Source organism: Rhipicephalus sanguineus, chromosome 10 (genome assembly GCF_013339695.2).
Source record: "Rhipicephalus sanguineus isolate Rsan-2018 chromosome 10, BIME_Rsan_1.4, whole genome shotgun sequence".
NCBI lineage: Eukaryota > Metazoa > Arthropoda > Arachnida > Ixodida > Ixodidae > Rhipicephalus > Rhipicephalus sanguineus.
Window position 1 is genome coordinate 86,805,478 of NC_051185.1, and position 25,258 is coordinate 86,830,735.

The window sequence follows — 25,258 nt, forward strand, 5'->3', positions numbered from 1 at the left end:
AAAAGATTAGCGAGCACAATTAATCCTATTAGACGAAGTTTATCAAGGGTGAGCACATAACGAGAGCGGAATGTACAAAGTGAAAAGCTAATGGTTGAGATGTAAGCCCATGCGTTTGAAGAAGAAACGCTGCTTGCGAGATCTCGAATCATTGACGCTCGCAAGCCATTTGGTGCGCCATATTGCTCGCTGAATACCTAAAGGTAATTCAAACACTGGGGGCTCGATAAAGCGTTAATGTCTTAACAGTGGAGCTTTTAAGCCAAGCATTGGTTCGTGACGAGTGAACAGAAATGATAATCATCATGAACCGGCACGCGCTGTCTTCATCCTCTTCTTCCTTTTCGTCGTTCTCTTCCCATTCGCTCCCAGAACACGCGCACCGATTTGTACGACATGGACTGCAATAAATCTGATGGATGCGGGAATGAGTACAGCGCGAGAAAGAAAGCCTGCGCCGCACGCTGCTAACAGTTTTAGGGGCGTAGCTCCTCTTAGTCTAACCTTGTCACGTCTCCGTTGTCCGGCGTAAACGGATCTCCCGTATGATGCAGTAGATGGCGCTGTCTCATAGAAGTACATACAAACTGCAGTTCAGGGACGATATTCTAGATGGCGCTGTACACAATCTGCGTCGTCATCACCATTTCTCGTCTCATTTCCTAGATGGCGTTGGTCCAATAGAACTGTGCGCAATATGGCGCTTGTGTGAATCGACACTAGATGGCGCTGGAAGTGCCGCTGCTCTCCGATTGGCTGCTGCGCGGGCTGCGCGGGGATGCGCGGGGAGCGAGCGCCTCTCTCATTCTCCTGGATCGTCGCCGTACGTGTCGGATCGTTGGCGGAGCATGGACGATGCGCAGCGGCTGGCGCTCGCTTGGCGGCAGCCAGGCGGATCCCGTGACCGTGCGCGCCAAGGACGCCGCTGCGAAACGGGCTCAACGAGAAGCGAATCCCGAAACCATGATTGCTTCCGGAGCTTCGCCCAAGCTCTTCATCATTCACCCGTGGATATGCTGTAATTTTTTTGTGTGTTCAACCCGCATACATCAAAACAAAGAAATAAGGGCGCATGGCCATATAACTAAACATTCCTTGGTATGAGAAGACAATGCGGTGCTTTAAGGTGGTTAAACCAAGCTTCTCGAGAGATAGCAGCAACTACCGCAGACGACAACTGGGGGAATCGAGCGCCCCCTCCCGTTTGGCGCCTCGTTCCCCAACTAGCGCGTGTGTTGGCCCCGCGCGGCTCGAGCGCCGGGAACCGCCGTTAATCGGCGGTATGGCGACCACGGCGGCGGCGCCAGGCCTTTTTGCTTGGTGCGAGCCGTGCGTTGGTCTTCCCCGCACGAGTCATGCGTCTGAACTTACCTGAGCATGCTCGCGCCACCACGTGACCATGCTAGCCTACGTCACTGCGCAACGCCTGTCCTCATTGGCCGCCAGTGACAACCCCTTTCCCCCTTGAGCTCGCTTCTGTCTGGCGCTGGCTTGCCCGCGTCAGATGCTCTCAGGCCGGCACGAGAGGTTGACGCGCTGCTCTAGCAGGCGGCTTCTCGTTAGTGTGCTCGACTGCTGTCCTTTGTGTGATAGTCGTAGCTCCGTTGGCAAGCGTACTCGATCGGTCTTGCGGAGTTCCCCTTACGGCCTGCAAGCCCGTGACTGTCGTACTGTGCTGCATCTTGAGTTATTAAACCCGTGTTTTTTGTTAACATCCTGCCTCGTGTGCCTTTTCTGCGCCGTGCTGGAGAGTCGACAAACCCAGCCGTAGCATCTTTGTTCGCTGCGGCAGTAGAGAACGTCGCGTCCCTTGCCGGTCGCCTCGTAGGGTAAGCTTTGTGCTAAACCTATCTCCACACAACATGCCGCGGCAGTGTCCCACGCGTCGGTGTGCGCTGGAGAAGAGAACAAACAGGCAGTACGCATGCCCGTTGCTATGACGACGTATGTGCGAGGTGGAAGTGGACTAAACTGACCTTGGCTGAGCTTCAATGTCAAACGCATGGACAAAGACTGGGTTTGTACCTGAAGTAGTAGAGAAAAACACGCACTCACGCGTTCTGATGGGCCATGTACTGAGTGGCAAACAAGGTCGTTTATTCGGAAACAAAGTTTCAACATGTGTGGTCACTAAAGTCAGGTCAAAGCATAAAGTGAATCTCGCCTTCGGAGCAAACACACAGGCATTTCACAAGCGCACCGGGGCGTCTCGCTCACGAAACAACAACAAACAACTTATATATACCGTTCATCACAGACACAGGCGGGTGCGCACTACGTGGATATCTCGTGCTACGCACAGGAAACGCGTGACAAAATATATGTACAGGGCATAAATAAAACGCACAAGCACATCCGCAGTATACGCGCACAAGACGTCAGCTTACGTTGGGCCCCAATTAACCAGCATCGTTTTTAAAAAGAAACATGAGAAAAACGTAAACGCGACTATCAGCAACAATAACGAGGGAGTGATTGATTCATTGACCAAGCTATTGGCTCCACTTGTCCGCAGGCTATATGTGATACATGGCCGTTAATTGACAACTCGGAATTTACTGTCATCACCTGCTGTTTACTTAACATGTTGGCTGAGTAGAGGAGAGACTTTGCATTCCACCGGCATTGGAACGCGGTTACTCTTCAGGGCATCGAACCCATGACCTTTGAGACAGACTCCGTGCGCAATCGCTAGGCACAAAGAGAAGGATAAACGAAATATCACCGACGCCTTCTTTATCCGATATATGCCCAAACTCAGAAAAAAATAATAAAACAAATATTTTTTTCATAAAAAAGTGTACTTATACCCTCAAAAGAAAGCACAAGTTCTTTATTTACTGCTAGGTAAACGCAACACTGTTTTTCAGCCGTCCTATACATATACATATGGGACACTGGGCATTAGGGGTGCTATGTGCGGGTGTGGTGAGCCTTGAAACATTTCATGTGCACACCGACATTGCACTTCCTCCCTATGACGTCTTTCACACAAAGCACGCGTTTGCCCGGAGAAAGCGGTCGGCACATGGCAGCATGAAAAGCAAGCAATGTCTAGGCTTGCACACGTTGAGAATGAGGCCTGCTTGATGTTATGTAGGTGGCGCTAGTCATCAGCTGAAGAAATAGGGATGTTAGAGTGCATCAAAGAAGCGTCCTTTATATAAGACACTGGGCATATATGGGTTATTAAACAGTGCGACGAAACGTTATTTTGTGATGCTGCATCAGCATCCGGCCACGAATTTGCATGCTTTCCTGCGGTGTGTTTACGCTTCGTATTTTGCAGTTACGATAACAAAACCCCAATTCGAAGTTTGCGCACTGGTCATTTGTTGTAGCCTCCGTGCCATCCTGCTTGCGTTTTTCAGCCAAACACTATGGCATCGCCACAACTTCGTGTATTATTGTCTCAAGTACTGAATAAATAATACATTAGGAATTCTGCATTCTTTTTCATTACACATAGTCTTAAAGATAAAAAAATCTCATACCAGCATACAGAAGCCTACAAAATATTGCACTTGAACATTATCATCAAAGATAAGAATGCGCTGAGGCGAAGTGCTTACATATATTGGCCAGAACTGTTGGCAGTTACCTACAACTTCGGTCGCAAGGTCACAATAATTGAAATGCAGTTGATTTCATTTTTCCAGTAAAGCACATTGGCGACCGAACACGCTTCCTTTGATTAAACAGAGAGTAAACGGTTGCAAATTATCCCAGGAGTGGGAATGCAGCATACGTATGTATACACACAACTAAAATATGCAGCACAGTAACTTCGCTACGAGAACAGTCGTGGTAAAAACGCCTAAACAGGCAGAATATGCTTCTTTCGAAACGCAACCTACTTCAAAGATTCATAAACTCCACTGGACCAATCGTCCTGCCACGCTGGATATGGCACGTTTGTTTGTTTCTGTTTTTTTTATCGTAATATTAAGCGCGGTCATAAAACAAGCAGAAGAACAAAAGAAACGTAGAAATAAAGATAACCGTGCGCCTGCTAACATCAGTCCGCAAAAATGTTTTGATGCTATAAGCATTTGTAAGAGTAGATGCTAAAGAAGAGTGGTGATGGAGGTATGGTAGGAGCAAAGCCAGCCGGCGAAATGCGCTTTTCGCGAACGAAACGATTCGTGTATTCGAACCCTGTTATATTCTACTGATCGGGTATGAATGAACTGAATGAATTGCATAAATTCTTACGCAGCGCAGTCGAGGCATTCCTACAGCAGCAAGAAATATAATCGCGTCACGGCGCGCAAGCCTATCAGAGAGGCCGTATTGAACGCAATTCGTGCTCGCTGAGCTCTGAACACAGTATGCGCGCTGAATATAGTAGGACGTTAAACATAGCAGGTGAAAATACCAGAAATTACGAGCAAAGAAATGAAATATGATGCTGTAGTCAGCTTTCTGTGCATTCGCCAAAGTTTTCAGCACCTTCTGTATTCTTCTTAGATGGCAAAGTTCACGAGTCAGCTTTGTTCGGAATGCCCTTTATATTTGTAATCCGCAATTCACAATAATGCCCAGTGCAGTGTAAATTCAAGTGCTTTAGCATCGCGTCCTGCCCTTTTACATCGACTGCGTTGTTCGATGCTTCAGCAGACTTCAGTCACACGTTTATATCCAAACTGGCTTGCCGAACATCGCTTGAAGAAGGCAGCCGTACGTGAGGTAATCGTTGGGCCTAATGCCCATATACCTTTGAAAATGGGAGACATGCCTTCACGGTGGTTTAAGTTCTTTTTATCAACGTCCGCTGAGCTCGGGAGAAAGAATGAAATAGGTGATATTTAACGCAGAGCCGTAGTCACTGTTCAACTGTTGTCTCCATTTAAGGTGACGTCGTAGAAAACAAGACAAAAAATCAATTCAAAACACTCAGTTGATTGTAAAGGCGACAGCACCATACAGAGCGGCTACATCTATATACAGTAAAGCTTGTTATTCAAGCCCAAGCGTTTGCAAGGATGGATTGCCTGTTTAACATTGTGGCTAATAAAATGTCCCTTCTGGAGGTACCGAAATAATGGCAAATTCTCTACCGATGCTCAGCGAGCTTTCAACTGCTATGTTTTGCAATCACACACTAGAGCTCGGCAGTATGCGCTGCTACGCGGACAACATTCTGTGGCCAACATGGCGCACAGTCTTAGGCAGGAAAACAGAAGACAGTCTATCAGACAAATCTTGGGAAGTTCTAATGTATCTCAAGGCTTACTACATTACAATGTGTAGTACTAAGAAATGTAGTAGCCTTACAGCAAATAGGAACACTGGTTTTATGCAGTAAAAACACGCACAGTACGCAGCATAACTCACAATTTCCGTCACTGCAATTCCAAAACCTTAGTCGTTAGAGCGAAATATACTTTCCACATTCGATGACCATTGGTGCGTACTCTTTAGTAATTGTACAATCATACGACGACCAAATAATGCTGTTTAGACAATACAGTTTGTAGCATTTCAAGATGGTTTCATTGTAAAACTAAGAAGATGATTATAACGAAGGCAATACCAATACTGAGAAAATAAATGCGTAAGAACTTCAGGCAGGTTTCCGTAGGGACTTCGCAGATATAAAAAAATTCTTACCGAGCGCTGCGATTTTGAGCGTAGGCGCAAAAAGTCCCACACGCGAGTGTTTCCTCCGGACGTCATAAATGGCAGTATCCAGAAGTAGACGCACCATCCTATGCGTTCATCAGAGTCAATTGATAAGAACTGGGGCGGGTGATTAGTAGATGTGCGCATAGTAAAAAGACGAAACACATTAAATCAATGAACAGTTAGCTGCCTCATGGTTTCCATGCTTGGTGGAATTTTGACGAGATTTTTTAAGCTGCACTGATCCATCCTATATTTTTTTGTTTGGCCATTTGACCTCTGAATACAACTCTCAAATATGCACACAATATGCAGTAGCATCGCACATAATGAACAGGTTCTCGGATAATGCGTTTCTTAGAATTGTGATGACTCATGCAGCCGAAATTATGAAACAAAATTTAATTCAAATACGCGCGATACTCTGAATATGACCGTTGCAGCTCGCGCAAGCTGCTTATACGAGCTGCAACACTCACTTCTAGGAAATGTATATGTGGAACACAAAAGCTTATTTTTTGTAATTTTTGCATACAAACATAGAATTCCCTGCCTAAATATATTGTCTGTTATACTTATGCGAGTTCACTGGTTGACTTAATGCACAAAAATCGTACGATAGCCGTTCGCTGAAATATTGCTCGTAAACGACCTAACATCAGCTATAAAAATTTGAATAAAACAGACTTCGCACTTCATTTCCTGACCAAAGTTAAACATTTCAGTTCATTAGTTGGAATATTTAAGGGGTGCATTAGGTTAACATAGCTTGCTGGATTAACTGTTTATAGATAAGCAGTCACATTGCAAGAAGCTATGTCACTAGATTGCATCATTTCATTAGAATAACATTCATCTCACTGTATACGGTTTAAATTTTCATGCTTCCGGGCATCACTGCTTACGTTGCGCACAATTGCGGGGCTCGAGCACTACCAATGAAAAACTGTGCTCTTAACCTCTAGCGCTGGCTTAGGAATCTATGACAAAAATAATGTTGTGATCCTTCAGGGGAAATGAAAGCATTTACTGTTCTTTCCAGAATATTTAGCATGCACAACTCACGTTTTGACCTAGAAGGCGGAGTAAAGCTAAACATACGGGTTTGACTAGAGAACGCCTGACGAAATTCTGAATGATCCGATCGATATGCGATGTAGATAGTCAGAGAGGTGAGAAAATTCGCACGAGGGAAACGAGGACAGGTTGCTTTCGTCTGAAACAACGTACCGATAAGGCCTACAGGACATGTTCTTTTTTACTTAAACGTGGCCTTTAAACTGACCATACCCATCTTACTTGAGGTCATTGGTGCCAGTAGTTACAACGTTACTCAGTACTTGTCCAGGGCTCAGCTTATCATATCTTATGCGCAATTGGTGCTAATAAATGTTTGCTCTGCTGGCCGTAGGTTGAACTTTACTGCCTAAAAAATTCTAGCTACACTTTACCTTGCCGACCAGCATGCTTCCTTGTTAATGTTGCGCTCACCATTGTTAGGCAAACATAGAAATTTCGTGTCAGAAGAGGGAACTGCATTGAACATATATGCATCGTTCACACGCCGTTTTGTTTCTTTTTGCACTGAGCCACCAAAAATTATGTGCACTACATGCTTCACATTTGCTGATTTCTCCAGTGCAGTGATCATGCCGAGACCTAACTCATCGAATACATATAGAGCCTTATTTAAGATCTGTGGTAAGCTATTTGCACGCGTTTGGCTTCTGGAACCGCCAAGGAAGTTTTGAGCGTATGATATTACTACGTCTACTCCTCTACATTGTTGGCAACAAAAAAAGAAAAGTCCGACAGGGCAAGGTAGGTTTCGGCTCTCTGATGTCTGGTGCTGTTAGAGAAGAGAGACACACCAGTGAGTCTTACGAAGCTTCCAGTACAAAGTCTAGACACGGTATTTGAGGCAGAATGTAGTAACTTCAACGACATCGCATCAGCACTCGTAACAGCTCTGAGACCAATACTTATGTACTACCACACATGTACACATAAAGTGCAGTTGTGAAGGTGTACATTTTCTCGCTGCTCCTATCTCATGAAGTAAGCAATTCGGACTAAACTTCAGCCCCTTTCCTCCTTTGTGCATGCCAACATATTCCATCATTCATATATGTCACGTTGGAACTGCTGTATCTGCAGAGAACGAAATCACTATGATTCTACTTTACATGACATACATACTGCGATAAAGGTGTAGATTACAATAACTATTGAGGCAAGTAAGATCATCAGAGTCGGACTTTTGTGAACTCGGGTGTTGTATGCCACGTGTACAAGTAATAAATGCAAATACCGTCAATATTAGCGACCATGAATTATTCAGACGCAAAAATCACAAGATATTGTTTCTGCACACATGTGCAACCCTTCCGCTCCATAAATTGAAGTAATATACAATTGGTCTGAACACAGAGAAGAAAAGCTCACATTCACGTGTTGCCATATTCACATACAACTTAATAAAAACTTCATACATACAAACTTAAGAGCAAAATAGTAAGTGTGGCGTTCCGACAAGCACAGTAACGAGGTTTTTTTTTTCTGGACACAGCATCTTCTGGGGGCAAAAGCACCAAACGTGGGGATATTTCAGCACTACATTCGAACACGTAGCGTACAGGCTTAAATATGCAGAATTACTTAGCAATCTCTACTAGCTAAAATCCTGACGTAAAGATAGCACACTAAAGCGTAGAAATAGCCCACAGTACATAGAAATAGAAGAGATGTGCTGGTTCTTCGGTATGCCTTCGTGGCCACTTTGAGTTCAGATAAAACCCCTGTCTTGACGGCTGAATGGCTCATGCGCACCTTCGTGCCATACAATTGACTCTAAGCTGAAAATTATTCCGCCGCTTACATGATTCGCTCATGTTTCGAAGCAGTATTTACACGAGTGAAGCGGTTGGTCAAAACAGCCCACAGCATGTGTTTGAGAGCGCGAAACACATTGCCAGCAACAGCACTGATGTTGAGAGGTGATACTGAGTTCATCCAAAAGACTTTGTTCCGCGATTAAAAGCAGTAAAATCTGACTAACTAACGATGCGCCTGTTGAGAGGAATTTCGGTATGCACCGGGATTCCTGTGAAAGTGTCAAACTCTCCGCTGTAGACCTCACGTGAACAATGAAGAAAGGAACTCTGGCTATGTACAACTGTGATAGCTTTGGCCTTGGCTGCACCACAAGGGTTCCGTGCGGAGATCTTAACCGTCACCGCCACGTTTCCGCAGAGACTTGACGGATCGATCCTCAAAACCGCGACGGCAGTGGACCGTACGGGCGGTACAGTCTCCGCGTCATCGCCTGCGAAGGTTTCAGGCGTGCCGGCAGATGGCAGTGGGTTCGCAAAGGGGGCTCCGCCCATTCTGTGAAAGAAAACAAGGATAATAATTGTTAGGGTTTTACGCCCTGAAACCACGACATGATTAATAATATTAATTGTTGGGGCTTAACGTCCCAAACCACGATATGGTTATGAGAGACGACTTAGTGGAGGGCTTCGGAAATTTTGACCGCTTGGGGTTACTTAACGTGCGCCTAAATCTAAGTACACGGGCCTCAAGCATTTTGCCTCCATCGAAATATGGTGCCCACGGCCGGGATTCGATCCCGTGACCTTCGGGTCAGCAGTCAAGCACGCCTAACCGCTAGAAAACCGCGGCGGTTAACCAAACATTGAAGCCACTGCGTTAGCACGAAGTCTAAAAGTAAGCTGAAGGGAATGTGAAAGGACACAAGCCGTACAAGCAAATATTTAAGGACGTACTTCAAGGATATATTTAAGGATATAGTTTCATGAATGCTGGTAGTCTAGGAGCTCCGCTATCTTATTGCACATATCTCGTACTACGTCGTGCCTCATACTAGTGGCTTAGCAAAGTCGTATCAATAATGAATCGTCTCTTCACTGCGGGGCTATAATTTTTAAATACTGTTAAGGTGTTTAATAGACAGCACTCAACGACAATGAGTAATGGCGACAGTCACGGCAAGGCACGAACTCCCTGCGCGAGCGGCGTTCTTTCTTCAAGCAACCAAAGAGGATGACCCACTAGAAGGCGCTGGAGAGGGTAACCCATTACCATGTCCCAAGGCTTCTCTACAATACAGTGATTTCATGAATGCTGGGTGTGTGTTGTATTATATTGCGTTTATGGTCGTACATACACGTATTGCATTGTTTTCTGGTGCAGCGACTCACATCAAGAAGGTCCCATAACTGATAAACTGTTGATACGTATAAATATCTAGCTGGTCATGAAGACTGCACGAAAAAAAAATCCACAGCATATCCACGGGGTGAATGATGATGAGTGGGTCGAAGCTCCGGAGGGAGTCATCGGTAAACCGTGAATACTCCGAGCGAAAGTGAAAGCGCGCCTACAGCGAGCGGATTTTATTACAACGGTCCCCCTAGCGTACGTCGCCGCACTAAATCGAACGATTGCCTTCCACCAATGACACGCGCCATATGTGAATGTTCCGTGAATTCTGCCCAGTACATCATCAACAACGTGAGATCGGGCGCATTTATACTAAAGGGTTGATGAGAGTCATGGCGACTTGCAGCTCACTTTAATTTTACATGTATGATGTGAATTTTTCTTGTTTAATCACGCACAGGAGAAATCTCACACAGGCACTACACTGGAGGTCAAAATCCAGTGCCTATATATGCGGGGTGGTCAGTGAACGGTTGTGCAGCGCGAGCAGTCGGTTTTTTCAATCAAGAAACTCGCTAGCAGACGCTGCCTACGTCGGCCTCGCGAGGCGTGAGGGGGGAGGGGGGACTAGAGCACGCATCTGAAACGCAGCGAGCGCGGAGCGTCGGCGTCGCGAGGCGAAGGAGGGGGGGGGGACTTCACTGATCGGCGCTCGCCCGTTGCCGATCCACCTCGCCAGTTGCCGATCGGGCGAGGTGGCTACATACTACTGCTACAGAGGAGGCAGCGACCCACAGCCTAAGGAGCTTCGCCCCTGAAAAGTCGTTTTGATCACGGAACAACTACAATGTGCGAGTTAGCGACTACAGCCCCCCGTATAACAGGGGCCAGCAACGATCCCACCGGTGATATACCCACGATTTTCTTTTGCTCTATGCGCATACTCTCGTCCTGGGAAGCTTACGTGAGTGCTGAATGAATGCGGACACAGTTCGTCTTGCCAGTGCTAATACACAAGAGACGGCGTCACGAAAAACAAAAACAAACCTCTGGACACCAAATTCAATGGAAATCGGTCGAAGTTATCATTTAAATTAAGTTGCTTATCTTTCATTCGGTAAAACGCTCTTATTTAGGGCCACATTCGCTATTTTTAACAGTGAACATTGAAGACTCTTTATTTGCAGGCACAAAAAATACAAAATTTCCATGCGGGAGGCGAACACATGTAACCGCCTCGTATAGACGTTAACTTATGGATCTTGACTGTGGTTCATTTGACAAGCTGAGTACAGGTTTATACTCACCTGCAAAGTCTGCGTCCGTGGCGTAGCCATTGTTCTGCATATCTTCTGCGTTCTGCCGGGGAAATCCCTGCTCCCTACGAAAGGAACAGTAAGCCACGTCAAAGTGATTATTAATGAGTCTAGCTAGGGGCAGTATTCCGTAAGTGTTCACTGAATGGACTGTTCATTGCAGCACGCTCTGATTGGCTAAATCGTCAGGGTGAGCAGGCTAGCGTCAATAGTAAACCCGCGCTTCGACCTCTATTCAATCAATCCACGCTGTTGCAACGGTCAGTCCACATAGTGGACGCTTACAGAATACCGCACCTGGGGCGGATGACTTCCTAGGAATCCAATGCACACGATTGCGCACTGAGTACCGGTGCTTCGGGCTCCATCATAGAAGGTTACATGCCGTGCGTACTTAAGATTCTTCTTTTTATTCTAGAACAAAATTTTCTGCACCCAGGACATAAATACAAGGATAGAATCAAGTGCTTGTCTATATCTAAAATCAACTTCTGAAGATTCCGTGCGAAAGCGCAAAAAAGGAGAGAAAAAGAAAAGCGCGCTCTAACTCTTCGTTCTTTTGATCAACAGCAGCTTCAAAGGCGCCGCTTCAAAGGTGCCGCTTTGTGCCACCGAACACGTGCCGACCGAGACGTTGAAATAAGCTCCTCGTCTTCCTCGCCAGCGACTTACTCAAAGTATGGCTACTTATTTTTGCTTCACTGTACAGCAGCCCCGCCTGGCTATCGCGGGAAAAGAGGGTTTAAGATTCAAAAGATAGCGAAAATGGGATCAGACAGGTAGGAACATGAACGTTTCCCCGTATATGAAAGGAATTCAGAAGGTAATAAACGTCGAAGTTGATCTGGCAAAGCATTCCGTTCTTCTACATTGTGAACAGAAACAGAAGAAAAAAACAGAGCTCTGAAAAGAGCGGAGCCAGGAAATTATATGGGAGTAGCAGGGACGTTAACCAGAAAAGTGGCTTCTGGTATGCGATTTTACATGGAGATAAAGAAGGTAAAAAAAATAGACGTGCAATATACAATAGCAAGGAAGTAAAAAATGTGAAAGAAAATTTAAAACATTACGGGCACGTCTTGGAGAATCTATAATGTATGTAATAGACCACTCAGGCGTAGTAAGTTTTATCAGGAACAAAACTAGGTATGGTTTATTTTCTAGTTGCCCGCTGTCCAGCAATAATGCCCTCATGGCTCTGCAGGTACTCGTATAAATAAATAAAAATAAATAAATCAAACACGCCGCCTGGATGGTGGGAAAAAGGTACTGCGTAGTTAGGATAAACGATATTCGCTTAAACGAATATCCCGGACAAAACGAGCAGTAGTGAAAACCGTGGTTGGTCGCCGATGGGTAGAATATGAACAAACACGGGTTAAGCGACATCCTCTGTTCGCGAACCTTACACATTTCTCCAAAACTACCGCCTACCTGAAAACGCCATCGAATAAGAAGTGTCCTTAAAAGACGCCAAATTGTTATACCAGTGGACAGTGAAGCAGATTCGATCTATCAGCCGTTTTCAACAAAAAATAATGCAAAATAACGAGGTCGAAGTTGAAACGGCGTTTCGATCACAAGAATACTGTCAGGCAAGTAATGATGCCAGAGGAAGAAAACGGTACTACGAAGCCGGTAATTCAAATAGTGCAGAACCGCCTGCCATTACCACTTCGTTCGCAGCGCCTAACAGGGATAATGAACCTAAGAAAATGCCCTTGTTCGACGCTCTCAAAGAAAAAACAACTGATAGATAATTGGCCACGCAAGATACGAACATTCTGATTCTACCGATCAGGTCACATATATTGCTGTCTCAGCGCGCGTTACTGCTCCGGTCCAGACGGAAACTGGGGCGTTTGAATGTCTTCAGTGCCCTTTGATGACGATAAATCCAATAATTATTATCTCACATATGAGCGTTGCTGAAATAAGATACAACATTAAAAGCACGGCGTAATAAAGTTTGTTTCTTTTCACTACAGTGTCCAGGGACTCGGAAGCAATTAAAAAAAGAAGAATGCTGGCGCAGTTTGTGTCTTTCACTCCCACGATACTTCAGATAAGCGCGTTACCTTTTTTATGCCATAGAGTTCCGCTTATACGATGTCAGTCTTACATTATACGCATGTTAAGGTCCAATGAAGTAGTCTTATTGCATGTGAAGTAGATTAGAGCATCGCTGAAGTTAATTTCTTTATGTCTGAAGAACAGTTCACGAACTTCTACTACGCGGCACCAAAATGCTGTTTCATAGATCAGAACTTGGTCTCTAGTCTCCAACAGGGAAAAAAAATTCCGGACTCAATGTCGCCTTAGTTTACTACTGTACTGACCGCACTGGCCACCGAAATACGTGAAAAGACGTCCCATTTCTTATCCAGCGGTATACGTGCAAAGCAAAGACTGCGTACAAATAAAATAGCCACGTGCCGACGTGGCGCAATGACTCTCGTTGGTCCGCACAAAATTTAAAACGCGAAAAGCGATCGTCGGCGTCGGCGTCAACATGAAGTGATGTAAAGAAATAATAATCAGGCGATGACGTCATCAGGTGACGTCATCATGGCTTTACAGATAACGAAAATATATGGTGACCTCGCTGTAACGTCGCTACGACGTCACTTATGATGACGTGATCACATGACATCGGTCGCCTTAGTCAAAGGTGGGCCGATCACGGAGGCACTGCAAAACCGCGTCACGTGCAGAAAAATTGAACACCTCCGAATCAGGAGGCTGTGCAAAACCAGTTTAGGTGCACAAAGACTTCGCAGGGGTGGGGGTATCAATATAGTTGACTGAGAAAAAAAGAAGAAAAAGAACAACAAGCTTGCTTTAGCCTTCGGGGCGTCTTATGTGACTGCATAAGGAAACGTGTGACTTTTCAAGCGCAATTGGAATATACTTTTTTCATGTCAATCGAGAATAGCCCGAGCGCAAGCGAGTGTCGACTGAGGCAATGATATATCATGACAATTTCCGTTTCTTTGGGATAGCGTCGAAAAACCTGCGCTTCCAAGGCTGCATACCCATAGGCGGATATAATACCACTTCCCAAAAACAAAAAGAAATTCAACACACAAAATAAACCTAAGCAGCTTTTCGAAATTAATCCGCAAGCGAGATACTACGGCGGTGGCCATTAGGGATTGAAATCCAGTTACAAAACGGGAACGAAAAATTAGACATGATTAAAGAAGTTTCCAAATCAACTTGCGTAACGAGACCTCATCAGGGGATTAGATGGCATCATGGGAACGACAAAATATCACTCCGCAATAAGCTGCAAACTTAGCTTGCGCAATGACGGCTTCAGAAATCGAAATACCCGTGAAGAGATGAAGCTGTAGAACGAGAAATGTTAACTCCACAATAGACGTTACTCTTTCGCTGCTGTGTTTGAATAAGCTTCACATTATTTGATCCTACACAACTGTCTACTTTTATCTTGTGCTGGTGCGTTCCTTTGCATTTGTTCGGTGGTGACACCTTTGAATTTCGGTCTACCCTGCAAAGAGACGTAAGTCGGTCATATCCATATAGCTGGCATGGTGCCTGCCCTATCAACGCAATAACGTACGCTTTCCGTTTCCTAAGCACTCGTTGTATCTTCACCAACACAGTGACCTCCCTTAACGCAAGAGAAAACACAGGTTATGTCTTGGAAGGTAAACTTGTGGCATGTGTGAAAAATGAATTTCGTATGTGGTACTTGAGTTTACATTTTTACAAACGCCTCTTTTCAGGACGCCTTATAAAGTGGCGTGGTTCCTTCTGCACTCGCCCAACACAACTCGACGGTAAGAACTGTCTTCTTCGTGTTCTTTCTCTTCGCAAGCTATTTCATTGATCCTGCCCCGAAGTCATTCTGCACATCTCACGTGGCGACGTCATTGATGACCTCTTGTGACATTGAGGTCATGTGATTCTAGTACGCCGATGGACACACATTCATTCATTTGAGCATCACGTGACCTTTCATCGACTTCCGTTGAATACCGTCAGGTCTTGCCAAATGTCGCAAAGCCTTTTGACTCATTAGACATATAAGGCCTTCACCTTAATTAAAGGGGCCCTGCAACGCTTTTTGAGCAGGGTCAAAAAGCGCTGCCAATCGGTAGTCGAGGCTCCCGAGAACACGCGAGCCAAATATTATAGCGAAGCGAGCGGCCTGGAATTTACAATAAATTCTCAAAATCAGCTGAAAATCGCTCCCTCTTCTCTCGACAAATGATGTAATAGTCCCCAATATATGACGCGATTGTCGGCAGTTCCACCATTGGCTGATGTTATAATCACGATAACACCCTCATTATTACCTTAGTTGTTAATTTTGAGTTCAATAAGTAGATAATATGTATGTTTATATTGTGTTATGCCGTTAAAACACCGAACAAACATTAATATTAGCACTTCCGGTCTCACCGACACCTCTGCTCGTAGTTGCGTGGTTGCGTTTTCTTCACCAGGTGCAGTGCCGAAATCGTGAATATTTCTGTGCTTTTGACCATCGCCGGTTGCCGTTGAGAGTGGCAGCCGTTCGAGTGTTGCCTCGTCAGCTGGAAACTGCATTGTCGGCACGTTCTCCGACCGACCGAGGCAGCGGTGCAGCATTTCTCTGATAACAATGCTGGCGCCGGCTAGTTTAGGATACCTGTGTTCGCTGTATGGCGAGAGTCCCGTTCGCTGTCTGTTCAGTATGTCATCGAGCCGTACCTCGGCGTATCCTCCACGTAAGTCTCAGGTTCCCGAGAAACCGCGACACAGCAACCAAGCAGACTCGCATTTTCACGGTAGCTGCAGAGAGCCTGGGGATTGGTCCGCGCCGGCCCGATGCCCCACGATCCTTTCTTCTAGTCTTTAGTTCTTTGTTGTCAGCCCGCGCTCGCTGTGCGCCCGCATTCGAAGAGCAAACAGCATCGAAGTACCGCCACTGGGAGAAGGGTGCACGCAGCTTTGCCGTGTTGAATACGATTCAAGCGCGAGCAGTGCGACGAGGCGGTGTATCGGAGTGTGGGTCGAAACCCATCTCAGCTGTCATTCGTTCCAAACGCGCACGCAAGTTTGCGTCCATGGTTGGCAGAGCAATGAAAACACTACGGCAGTTCGAGGTGCACACCCAACATTACCAAACCGGACTCGCAGTTTTCAAGCACGCGCGATACACGGTGCCATGGGCTCCGCCGCTCGACGACGACCGCGCGAGCCGACCGAGAGTGGCGCCACAGACCACGTGGTTGCGCCGAGACGCCAGAGAGAAAAAAAATGGAAAAAAAAGTGCCGCCGGCGCTGACGTCGCCTCCTTGCACCTCCGCCCTCCCTCCCTTCACGCCGCGCGCAGCTTTCCGCGCGCTCGCTGCGTTGAGTTGAGGAAGAAAGCTGTGGAATGTGATCTCTATAATTTGGTAGCACCACTTAGACTTGACGGATTCGAAAAATTTTTGCGGCATATGAATCGTGAAGAGTCATACGTCAATAATGAGACTATTCAAATATAACTAAAAAAGGTGTTGCAGGGCCCCTTTAAGGTGCAGTTATGAGCTACGAAATAATCTAGGAGATAATGCGCGAACGTCATGCTGGGTAACTCCCCAATGGTAGTGATTCATTGTTGTGAGAAATCGTCATTATTCCAGTTCAGTCCGCATAGTTTTCACGCCGTCTGAGTCACGTGTTCATGTGCAGCATTGCGTCATGAAGTAAGAAGTCATGTGTAGACAATGGCGCACGCCATAAGCATGGTGATGCTATGAGTTGAGACCGCAAGCACACAACAGCACACGTCGCTGCCATGGCGCCTGCCTCGTGCTGGTGAAAGAAGGCTTTCGTCCTTCTAGTTGCAGTAGACGCAGAAATGTAGACCACCATTTCAATCGACCCTTTTCCCCAAGAAAGGCAAAAATTCTCGGTCTCTAGGTGTGGCCCTGTGTCCACTCAGTCATCGCTTTTTGAAAGCTCAAACGCTCTTCTTCGCAAGCTACCACAAGTGCTCCACAAAGAGTTGTAGTCTTTGTCCTAATATCGTGACCCAGTTGCAAAGTACTTCCATTTACTTTAATCCTATTTCGTTCAGGATGTCACTGTCAGTTGACTCGAACGCCGGTTTTGATTGCACTGGTATATTCAGACTTCTGAACTTTACAGGAAAAAGGTTTATCGATTTAGAGTACTATTATTTTCTTCAAAATGTAATTATATCTGTTTATCAAGAATGGTTTTTGGAGAATTACTGAAATTGCTGATTGATCTTCAGTAACTGGAGAATTACTGAAAATAAATCAACTAATTCTAGTTCACATTGTCCCCCAATTCTGTCTGCCCGTTTACAGGGTAGGAGTTCCCCTCGCATTCTTTTACGCAGGACTTATATGTATCCACTTGCGCGAGAACATTGGTGCTTGTGTACATGTATATGTAGCTAACACTATCTGAAGCTTTAGAACTCTCTAAGCATGTTAAGGCCTTTTTAACACGAAAGTGTTTTATGCCGGGGTCCATCAAGACTTCAGTGACGTATTTCCGTCACGGAAATGATGTCGAAAAAATATACACGATCAGATGGCAAAGAAAAAAAGTGCCGACAACGGGCATCGAACCCACGACCCCTCGGTCCGCGACAATAGCTGCCGGGCACGCTATCCGCTGCGCCATGTTCACAGACTCTAGAGGCGTTACAAACTCGCCTTTTATATCTACCACTCTCCCTGTCGGCGGGGTGGTGTTCCCCTTTGGGAGCGGTAAAGTAATTCGTAATTACTGTGGCCTCCGCGATAAGCACCTGCAACGCGTTACACGTCCGTCCCATTCGGCGCGTTTTCAATAGAAGTTCAATTTTGTCTATGCCTTAACACACCGCGAGGTGGCGACCTTAGCGCAAGCGTCGTAAGAGCGTCGGCCTGGCTCATAGCATCACGCTAATACAAACCAAAAATAGCTCTGCGACGCGCGCCTGCCTCACGTGGCTGTAACAACGCGTTCACCGCTCACGCGCTCGCCCCGAGAAAAATCGCGGCCGGGCTACCGGGACGGCGCGACGCGCTTTGCGTTTCCCTCTAGTCTGGCCGTGGTGTTCAATCACATTTTAACATGCCGCGGGATGGCGACCAAGTTCTGCGTCCAATAAGCGACGCTCTTCTGGCTATCACACCTCGTTCTCTGATTACGCTTTCACCGTTAACTACTACAGCTACCACAAGGGTTTGTTTAATCATTTAGCATAGACGTTAGTCGTCAGGATGGAGATGTACCACCAATGATCAAAGTGGGTACATTCAAGTTAAAGGGTGCTATAGCTGCCAGACATCAATATACATTTTCCAAATTCTCTTATATCAATGTACAGTAAACATTCAGTTACTTCTGTAAGGGCACGCTTTACTTTCGTGTTATTCCGATTCCTATGACGGAGGGATCAACCATGTTTTTTTTTTAATTTTAGCTGCAATAGCTGCTAAGAGGAACGGTTACTTCTAAAAAGGCAGGGCGTGCAATCAGGGACACAAGAAAGAAGTCAGGTCACCACAGACACCACAAGCGCGGCGTTTATGGTGTCCTGACGTCTTTCTGTTGTCCGTGTTTGCAGGTCCTGTCCTTTTAGAATGAATACTTTCCAACTAGCTCATCTCTCTGTTATTCTAGGTGGTTACTTCTCGCACATCCGAGTGGGCGAGACAACATTATTGAATGTACTGCATATTGACGACCTGGGTCTAGGCCGCGCCAAGCGCAGCAGAGAGACTCTCTCTCTCTGTAGCTTCCCGGGCTTGCGGAATCGCCTGTGGTACTGTGCGCTTTCGTTGTCAGTGCTAACGAAAATGCCGAATGAAGGTCTGCGTGTGTGTTTGTTGCTCATACCAATCAGTACGATACGCTGCGAAGAATGCCAGGTTTGGAGACACTTAAGGAGATAGATTATTGCGGTACCAGGAACGGCTCACTGTACTCAGCATTTGAGAAGATGGAAAATGAAGAGTGCTGTAATGGTCAGGCACACTTACTCAATCGTAGTGAACGCTTGCTCGTAGACGTTGCCATCGAAGTTGTTATCCGGATACTCGTCTCCGTAGAGCTGCAAAGATGAAAGAAAGACAATATACAAAAGCACCAATACAGACTTAATTAACGTAGTTTCACTCATACCGACAGGCAAACCTAAAGACCTCCCACCTCAAAAATATCAAGTTATCTCAAGCGACGGTGTTTAGAGAGAACATAAGGGCTCCGATGCGACTTCAGCGTTGTAATCCACAATAAACCTATGATCAGCCAGCACATGAAAGCAGCCATTTGGACAAGCATACATAAAAACGTCATACGTTTTATCCGAAGACGAAGCACTGCCAGCGTTGTGAAGTTTCAACGTTGCGCTTGACCTTCTCGGACAGGGTTCTGGTGATACGCGGCTGCGACAAGTTGGTACAGCGGAGCATGCAAAGCCTGTGACGGAGGCCAAACAACAACAGCGCCCTAGCTGCTACCCGGCATTTCAGAGCATTTTAAAAATATCCACGATGCCGAGGACGAAAGAGGGCAGATTAAGGTTTCATGCCGAATGTGAGGCCAAGGTGTTGAGAGCGAGGAAAGCAACAAAATACGGGAAACTGCCCCCTCTGTTCAAATCTAGCGGAAGCGTGAAGTACGAAAAAGAGCAGTCATAGGCAACCTCTTCAGCAGTGGCGTGCGCAGGGCCTCTCATTGGCCGGGGGGGGGGGGGGGGGGCAAAATTTCATCGCAGCCCCCCCCCCCCCCTTGGTAGAGCCGAAAAGACAACATGTTGTTTCACAATGCATGAAACAAAATATGGAAATGCAGAAAGGACGTGCTTCTCACAGTGACCTACCTTTGGTCCCTGGCTTTCCGGAAGCAAAGAGCAACAACCGGAGCTTTCGGACGCCATTATTGTCAAAAACCTGTGTGGCCTTAAACTTGCTCTTTGAACAATGACGCGACAGCTCCTACTGAGAGAAGGCACGAGGTATACTTCACCCCCCCCCCCAATAGAAAGAAAGAGTGGGAGGGGGGGGGGGGGCAGCTCACCCACCTGCCCCCTCATGCGCACGCCTATCCTCTTCAGAGTAAGAAGCAAGGTGGAGGAAGGTACGAGAAAGCTAAAACAAACAAAAAAAAACTCGTCCATGTGAATGCGTCATGAACAAACGAACGAAAATAAACGTTTCTGAGAGAGAACGTCTTGCAGCTGAAAAGGAAGTCGTCCTGGCCCTCGCTTAGAGGCCGGCACCAACGTATTCCTGAGATGACCACTGCCTTCGAAATGTCATACAGCGCATTTCGAGTAATAACATATTTCGCGCTATACAAGACAAAGTAAATTTACCTGGTACGTATGAAATTGAGCAACAGTTTTGAACAACGTGAAAGGGTGATGATCTACGATTCACGACTTACAAATTCGTCGGCGCAGTCAGCCGAGATGAGCTCGACGGCCGCCCCGTGCCTCAGCGCTCCAACCGCGGCTGCACGGCCCAGCGTCAGAGCCGCGGCTCGCAAAGCTCCCTTCCGTGACAAGCGCACCGGCAGCACCCTGGAGCCGTGCAGGAGGTAGGCGGCTTTCGCAGCTGCAGCGGACACGGCCGCCGCCGTCGTCGGAGGGGCGACCACGCCTCGGGTGAGGCCCGCCGAAGAGACCTGCAGGTGCGGGGGAAGCTGCGAGAGGCCGTCGGCCGTAAGCACCAGGCCGGGCACTCCGGGTCGCAGCGCCGGGTGCATCGGAGGCGTGGGCGGCGAAGAGCGGCAGGACGAAGACGCTTCCTGGAGTACGGAAGCCTGCGAGATGTGCCATGTTGGAGTGCACTGAAGGATGCGTAAAACATCGGAAGACCATTAAAGACGATTATCCAAGTAACCATGGCTATCCTACTGGCGACGATCTTCACAGCTGGAATTTCTTTGTGCACTATTGTACTTTTGCAGTATTACGTGCAGAACAACTACTGGTAAGAGAACATCAGGAGAAAAACGAAACATTTAAGAATCACAATGTGGGTATGTGCAGGAGGCTACTGTGAATTTCATTTTTTTTTTCGCTTGGTGTTCTTGTTGTTTCACATCGTAAGTGCAACATTTTCCTTTGTAACTGTTCCTCAAGATGCCAATATCATGCATTCGTGTCAATAAAATAATCACTTGGAATTCAGCACGTGTCCAGAGTCCCCTTTTCACTCCCGTGCATTTTGGTGCTGTTTGTTATCAGTATAAAAAACCAGGTACTCAGTCAGCCATCTTACTCAGCACAACCAGTCACAAATGCCATAACGCGTAAACAAATTACTCACGCCAAAACGTGACGACAAACGCGTCCCGCAACCCTGTTATTTTTTTTCCCCCTTCTGTACTTCCTTCCGCCTTTGATGTGGGAGCTTTCATTTCCGAGGGTGACGTCAAATGCTACGAATGTGGGCTAACCGGTGAACGCTCCCTTCTCCTCCGTCCCCAGACACTACACGCTGCTCTTTCCTGCTGACAATATACCGGGTCACCCATGCTCAGCCCATCAAAAAGTCACCACCCAAGCATTTCATACAGATGATTAACTAGCGAAGATTAAACGTGCGGCCCCGGTGTTTATCACTGGGTTAATCCTGACAGTTCATTAAAGCCTTTCTCAATTATTGGGTACGTCTGCCCAGAAAATCTTAACTGCTGTCCGCCGCCCGTGTGTTGCCTTGTTCATTATAAGTCGACCAGTGGTGAGTAACGGGGCTTTCCCAATTTCTGTGGCGCACATAGTTTTGCCTGCGGACGACTTCCTTATTCTTAGCGGACCGGCGGCGAGTATAGTTGGGCTTACCCAATTTCTATGGCACATACGGCCCAGATGTTCTTGCGCACATAGGTAGCGAGAAGACAAAACGTCTACTGCGACAGTCCTCGTTGCAATGTGCACAGACAATCACTCGCAATCGCTCTAGCTCGCATGGACCACAGACCAATGACGGCAGTACCTATTTTCGAATGTCGTCCTGACAGGTCATCGAGGATGAAGGCGACGAAGGCATTGCCAAAATTCTTAATGACATTAGATTTGTCCCAGCAGTTATTGACCAACAGTGATATATTCACCGTGATCATTGCAACTTTGTGTACGCGTGCTCTCCATCACGTTATTTCTCTCTCTCTCTCTCTTTCTCTTTACCTTTAATATTTAAACTCACCTGTACCTTTCCCCAGTGTAGGTCAGCATGCCAATTTTTTTCTACACTGTTTAAGATGCCTGCCTTTCCTCTCTCTCTCCCGATCCTTCCTTGGCGATTTCAACGTTGTTTACTATGTTTCGACTCACGTTGTTGCCGGAATTGACCGCGACCAGTTCGTTCCCGCATGGAGGCGACGCTGTGGCCGGCGGCGCAGCAGGAAGTGATGCCTGGGATGATGAGGGTGACGATTCGAGGGACGCCGCGGCCGCCGCCCCGTTCTTGCGGTCATTCTTGAGAAGTGCCAACTCTCGAAGCTGCGTCTGTCTGATCTCGTCGTAGTAGTCCTGCAGGTAGAGGAGGATTATTTAACGTCATGCACTGCTGACAGTCTAGGAATAGCGCGAGTTTATTACTAAAGAAATAGCCAGAAACTCCTCGATCGGTACGTTTAAATCAGAAAGTAAGTCACACGTTCTCTTATGTATTTGCCTAAGACGACTCGAAGGCAAAAGCAACCTTCTTCCTCTTCGTTTATATTTCTCAATTGATTGTATTCATTCCATCCGCCCCACCTCTTCCGAAAGCTGTCAGCAGCCAACGCGTCGTTCTCCTCTACCTTCCCGCATCGGAGACATTTGAAGCTTGGTACACTTCACGTGGTTTTGCAGTTTCTCCGGGAATAGGCGCACCTTTCATGAACCGAAGATGCCATTAGATGATCTCATCGTGTAACGTCACAGTGACGTCATGATTATATCGTAATTACATCATTAACGGAATTTTTTTTGCATCAATCTTGTTGACCGCAACGCGGACGGTCACTTCTCGCGTTTGATGAGACATCTAAGGATTTCGCCTGAATAAAGTAATTTGTAGTTATGTAAGTTTCGCCAAAATTTCGTGACGTTTGCGCGCATGGTGTATATTCCCACACGCGCCTCTTTTTGTCATTTTTATCTAACTAGTCCGTTGCAGGCATAGCCACCGCCTTGCGCAAGCCGCACCCTAATGTCTGGGAACGTTCGAGAATATCTTAGAATATTCTTATAGGCCTGAGCGCGCAAACACGAACAGTTGAGATTTTTCTAGAATTAATGCGGCCACCAGAGATAAGGCTCGAATGTTCAATACCGCATGTATAAATGCCGACGCGCCTTACCGCGGAGCAGTTCATCGACGGCCGACGCTCTGTTCACCGTGATCAGTATACAGTGTGTATTGCTGTAGTTTGACTTTCCGTTTCCCGGCCACAAGTTCGGCGAAATAAAGAGTTTCACCTTGGACACACAGACTGCTGCCTTCGTCGACGTCATGACCCCGTGACAGTATATACAACAGCTCCTGACCGAAAACGCTATCTGTTGCACAATGGGACCCCCATTTTCAGATGCCAGTTGACGCGATGTGATTACCGTACTGCGTGCGAAGGAGAAATGGGCCATACAGGAAGTAGTGCTCATACAACTTGCCTAATACTGTTAGGCGGGGAAAGCTTTCCGTGCAATGGTGGAGTGAAGCATCAGTGAGCGTACGGCCCCAGGGAGCTAAGTTTTGTTATGATGCGCAGTTGTTCTTGTACAAAATGTGCTGCTGTAAATGATATTTTCTGGACGTAGGCCTATGAAATATGCAACTACGGACTCGCTTTTTCATCAGGTTTGGTGGCGAATTCATGTGAGATGAATTCCACATTGCTGTAGCTATAGTGCTACAAAAAAAAAACCGTAGTAACAATGACGAATCGTTACCTTAAAATAGTAAACTAGACGCGCACGTGGAAAGCTAAACTTTAATAATCATTCAATCGATGAATCAGCCAATCAAATGATAGTTAAATGTGAACGTTTTTTTATTTGCAGGAAAAAAAGATACGAAATTCTCTGCGGGAGGCAAGGACTAAACGCTGAAAAGCCTGAGGATTCCGTGGCCCCTTGATAACTAATACAGCCTGCATCAGTGATATTTCTATAGGCACAAAATATTTTGGTTGGTGTTACATGCTATGATGTGCATATTTTTTTACACATATACATTCAAAATGATCTACACATTCAAAACATGCTTATTTCTACATACATACACAAAAGTGCGTTAGATATGAAAAACAAGTTGTACAAGCATTCTTCACTAAAAAGAGAAAAATATTGCTGGACTCGGTCAGTTCTTTTTTTAGTAGCGTGACCAACAGCAAGAAAAAATTTTGATTCAACCTATTATGCAAGCATTGTTTAATGCAAAACACCTGTTGATCTCCAATAACTTAAGTGGAAAGAACAAATTATTTATTACGGCACTTACATTGCTTAGTTTTCAGTGTAATATCAACATTCCATTCATGAAGATTTAACAATTGCACAATATTATATTCAATAGCCTGCTTGCCATAGTTCGTCCACGTTTCCTTGTTTTTGCGGGTTCTAAAAGCCACATTTTGTCGATACATTGCGTGGGGAAGAATCCAGTAGTTTATGTTTGTGAATGGGCTGCATCAGCCTAATGTTATATCATTTCTTAACAGATAGAATTTCATGTTTAAGAAAAAAGCGAATGAGTGTCTAGGTCATAGGGATGACCTTTATTTTTCTAATATATGTATTATGCACTTTGGCGAGATTAGTATTTTTCCATAATTGGCTTTAGCTGTTGTCCCCCACACCAGCATTCCGTATAGAAGTGTGGAATAAAACAAGCTATGACACAGTGATTTAGATAATCATCAGGGGAGAAGGAAAGCGATCTTACTCAAGCATCCCATAGAACAAGCTAAATGTGCCAAGAGGCTATTTACATGCGGTATCCCTGCTAAGTGCTCGTGAAACCAGACTCGCAGAAATGCTTGTGTGCTTATTTGTTCAATTAGCTGATTGTTAAAAGGAAATGACTATATTATCACTCATGCACTTGTTAATAGGCCTGAATATAATAAGCTTGGTCTTTGTGTGTTCAGTTTTCGTTTATTTTTTATTAGCCAAC

At 46.0% G+C, this 25,258-nt stretch overlaps 1 protein-coding gene across 1 annotated transcript in view; it reads right to left on the minus strand.

Annotated features, from left to right (window-relative positions):
• Window positions 1-2,065: 2,065 nt before the first annotated feature.
• Window positions 2,066-25,258, minus strand: part of LOC119372207 (KH domain-containing, RNA-binding, signal transduction-associated protein 2) — a 376,214-nt gene continuing 353,021 nt past the window's right edge. Inside the window, exons 5-9 of the mRNA XM_037642685.2 lie at window positions 22,432-22,629; window positions 20,538-20,915; window positions 19,130-19,200; window positions 11,118-11,191; window positions 2,066-9,012 (exon numbers count right to left, since the gene is read on the minus strand). Of these exons, the coding sequence (XP_037498613.1) occupies window positions 8,897-9,012; window positions 11,118-11,191; window positions 19,130-19,200; window positions 20,538-20,915; window positions 22,432-22,629 (837 nt within the window). The 3' untranslated portion in view covers window positions 2,066-8,896. The remainder of the gene's footprint in view (window positions 9,013-11,117; window positions 11,192-19,129; window positions 19,201-20,537; window positions 20,916-22,431; window positions 22,630-25,258) is intronic.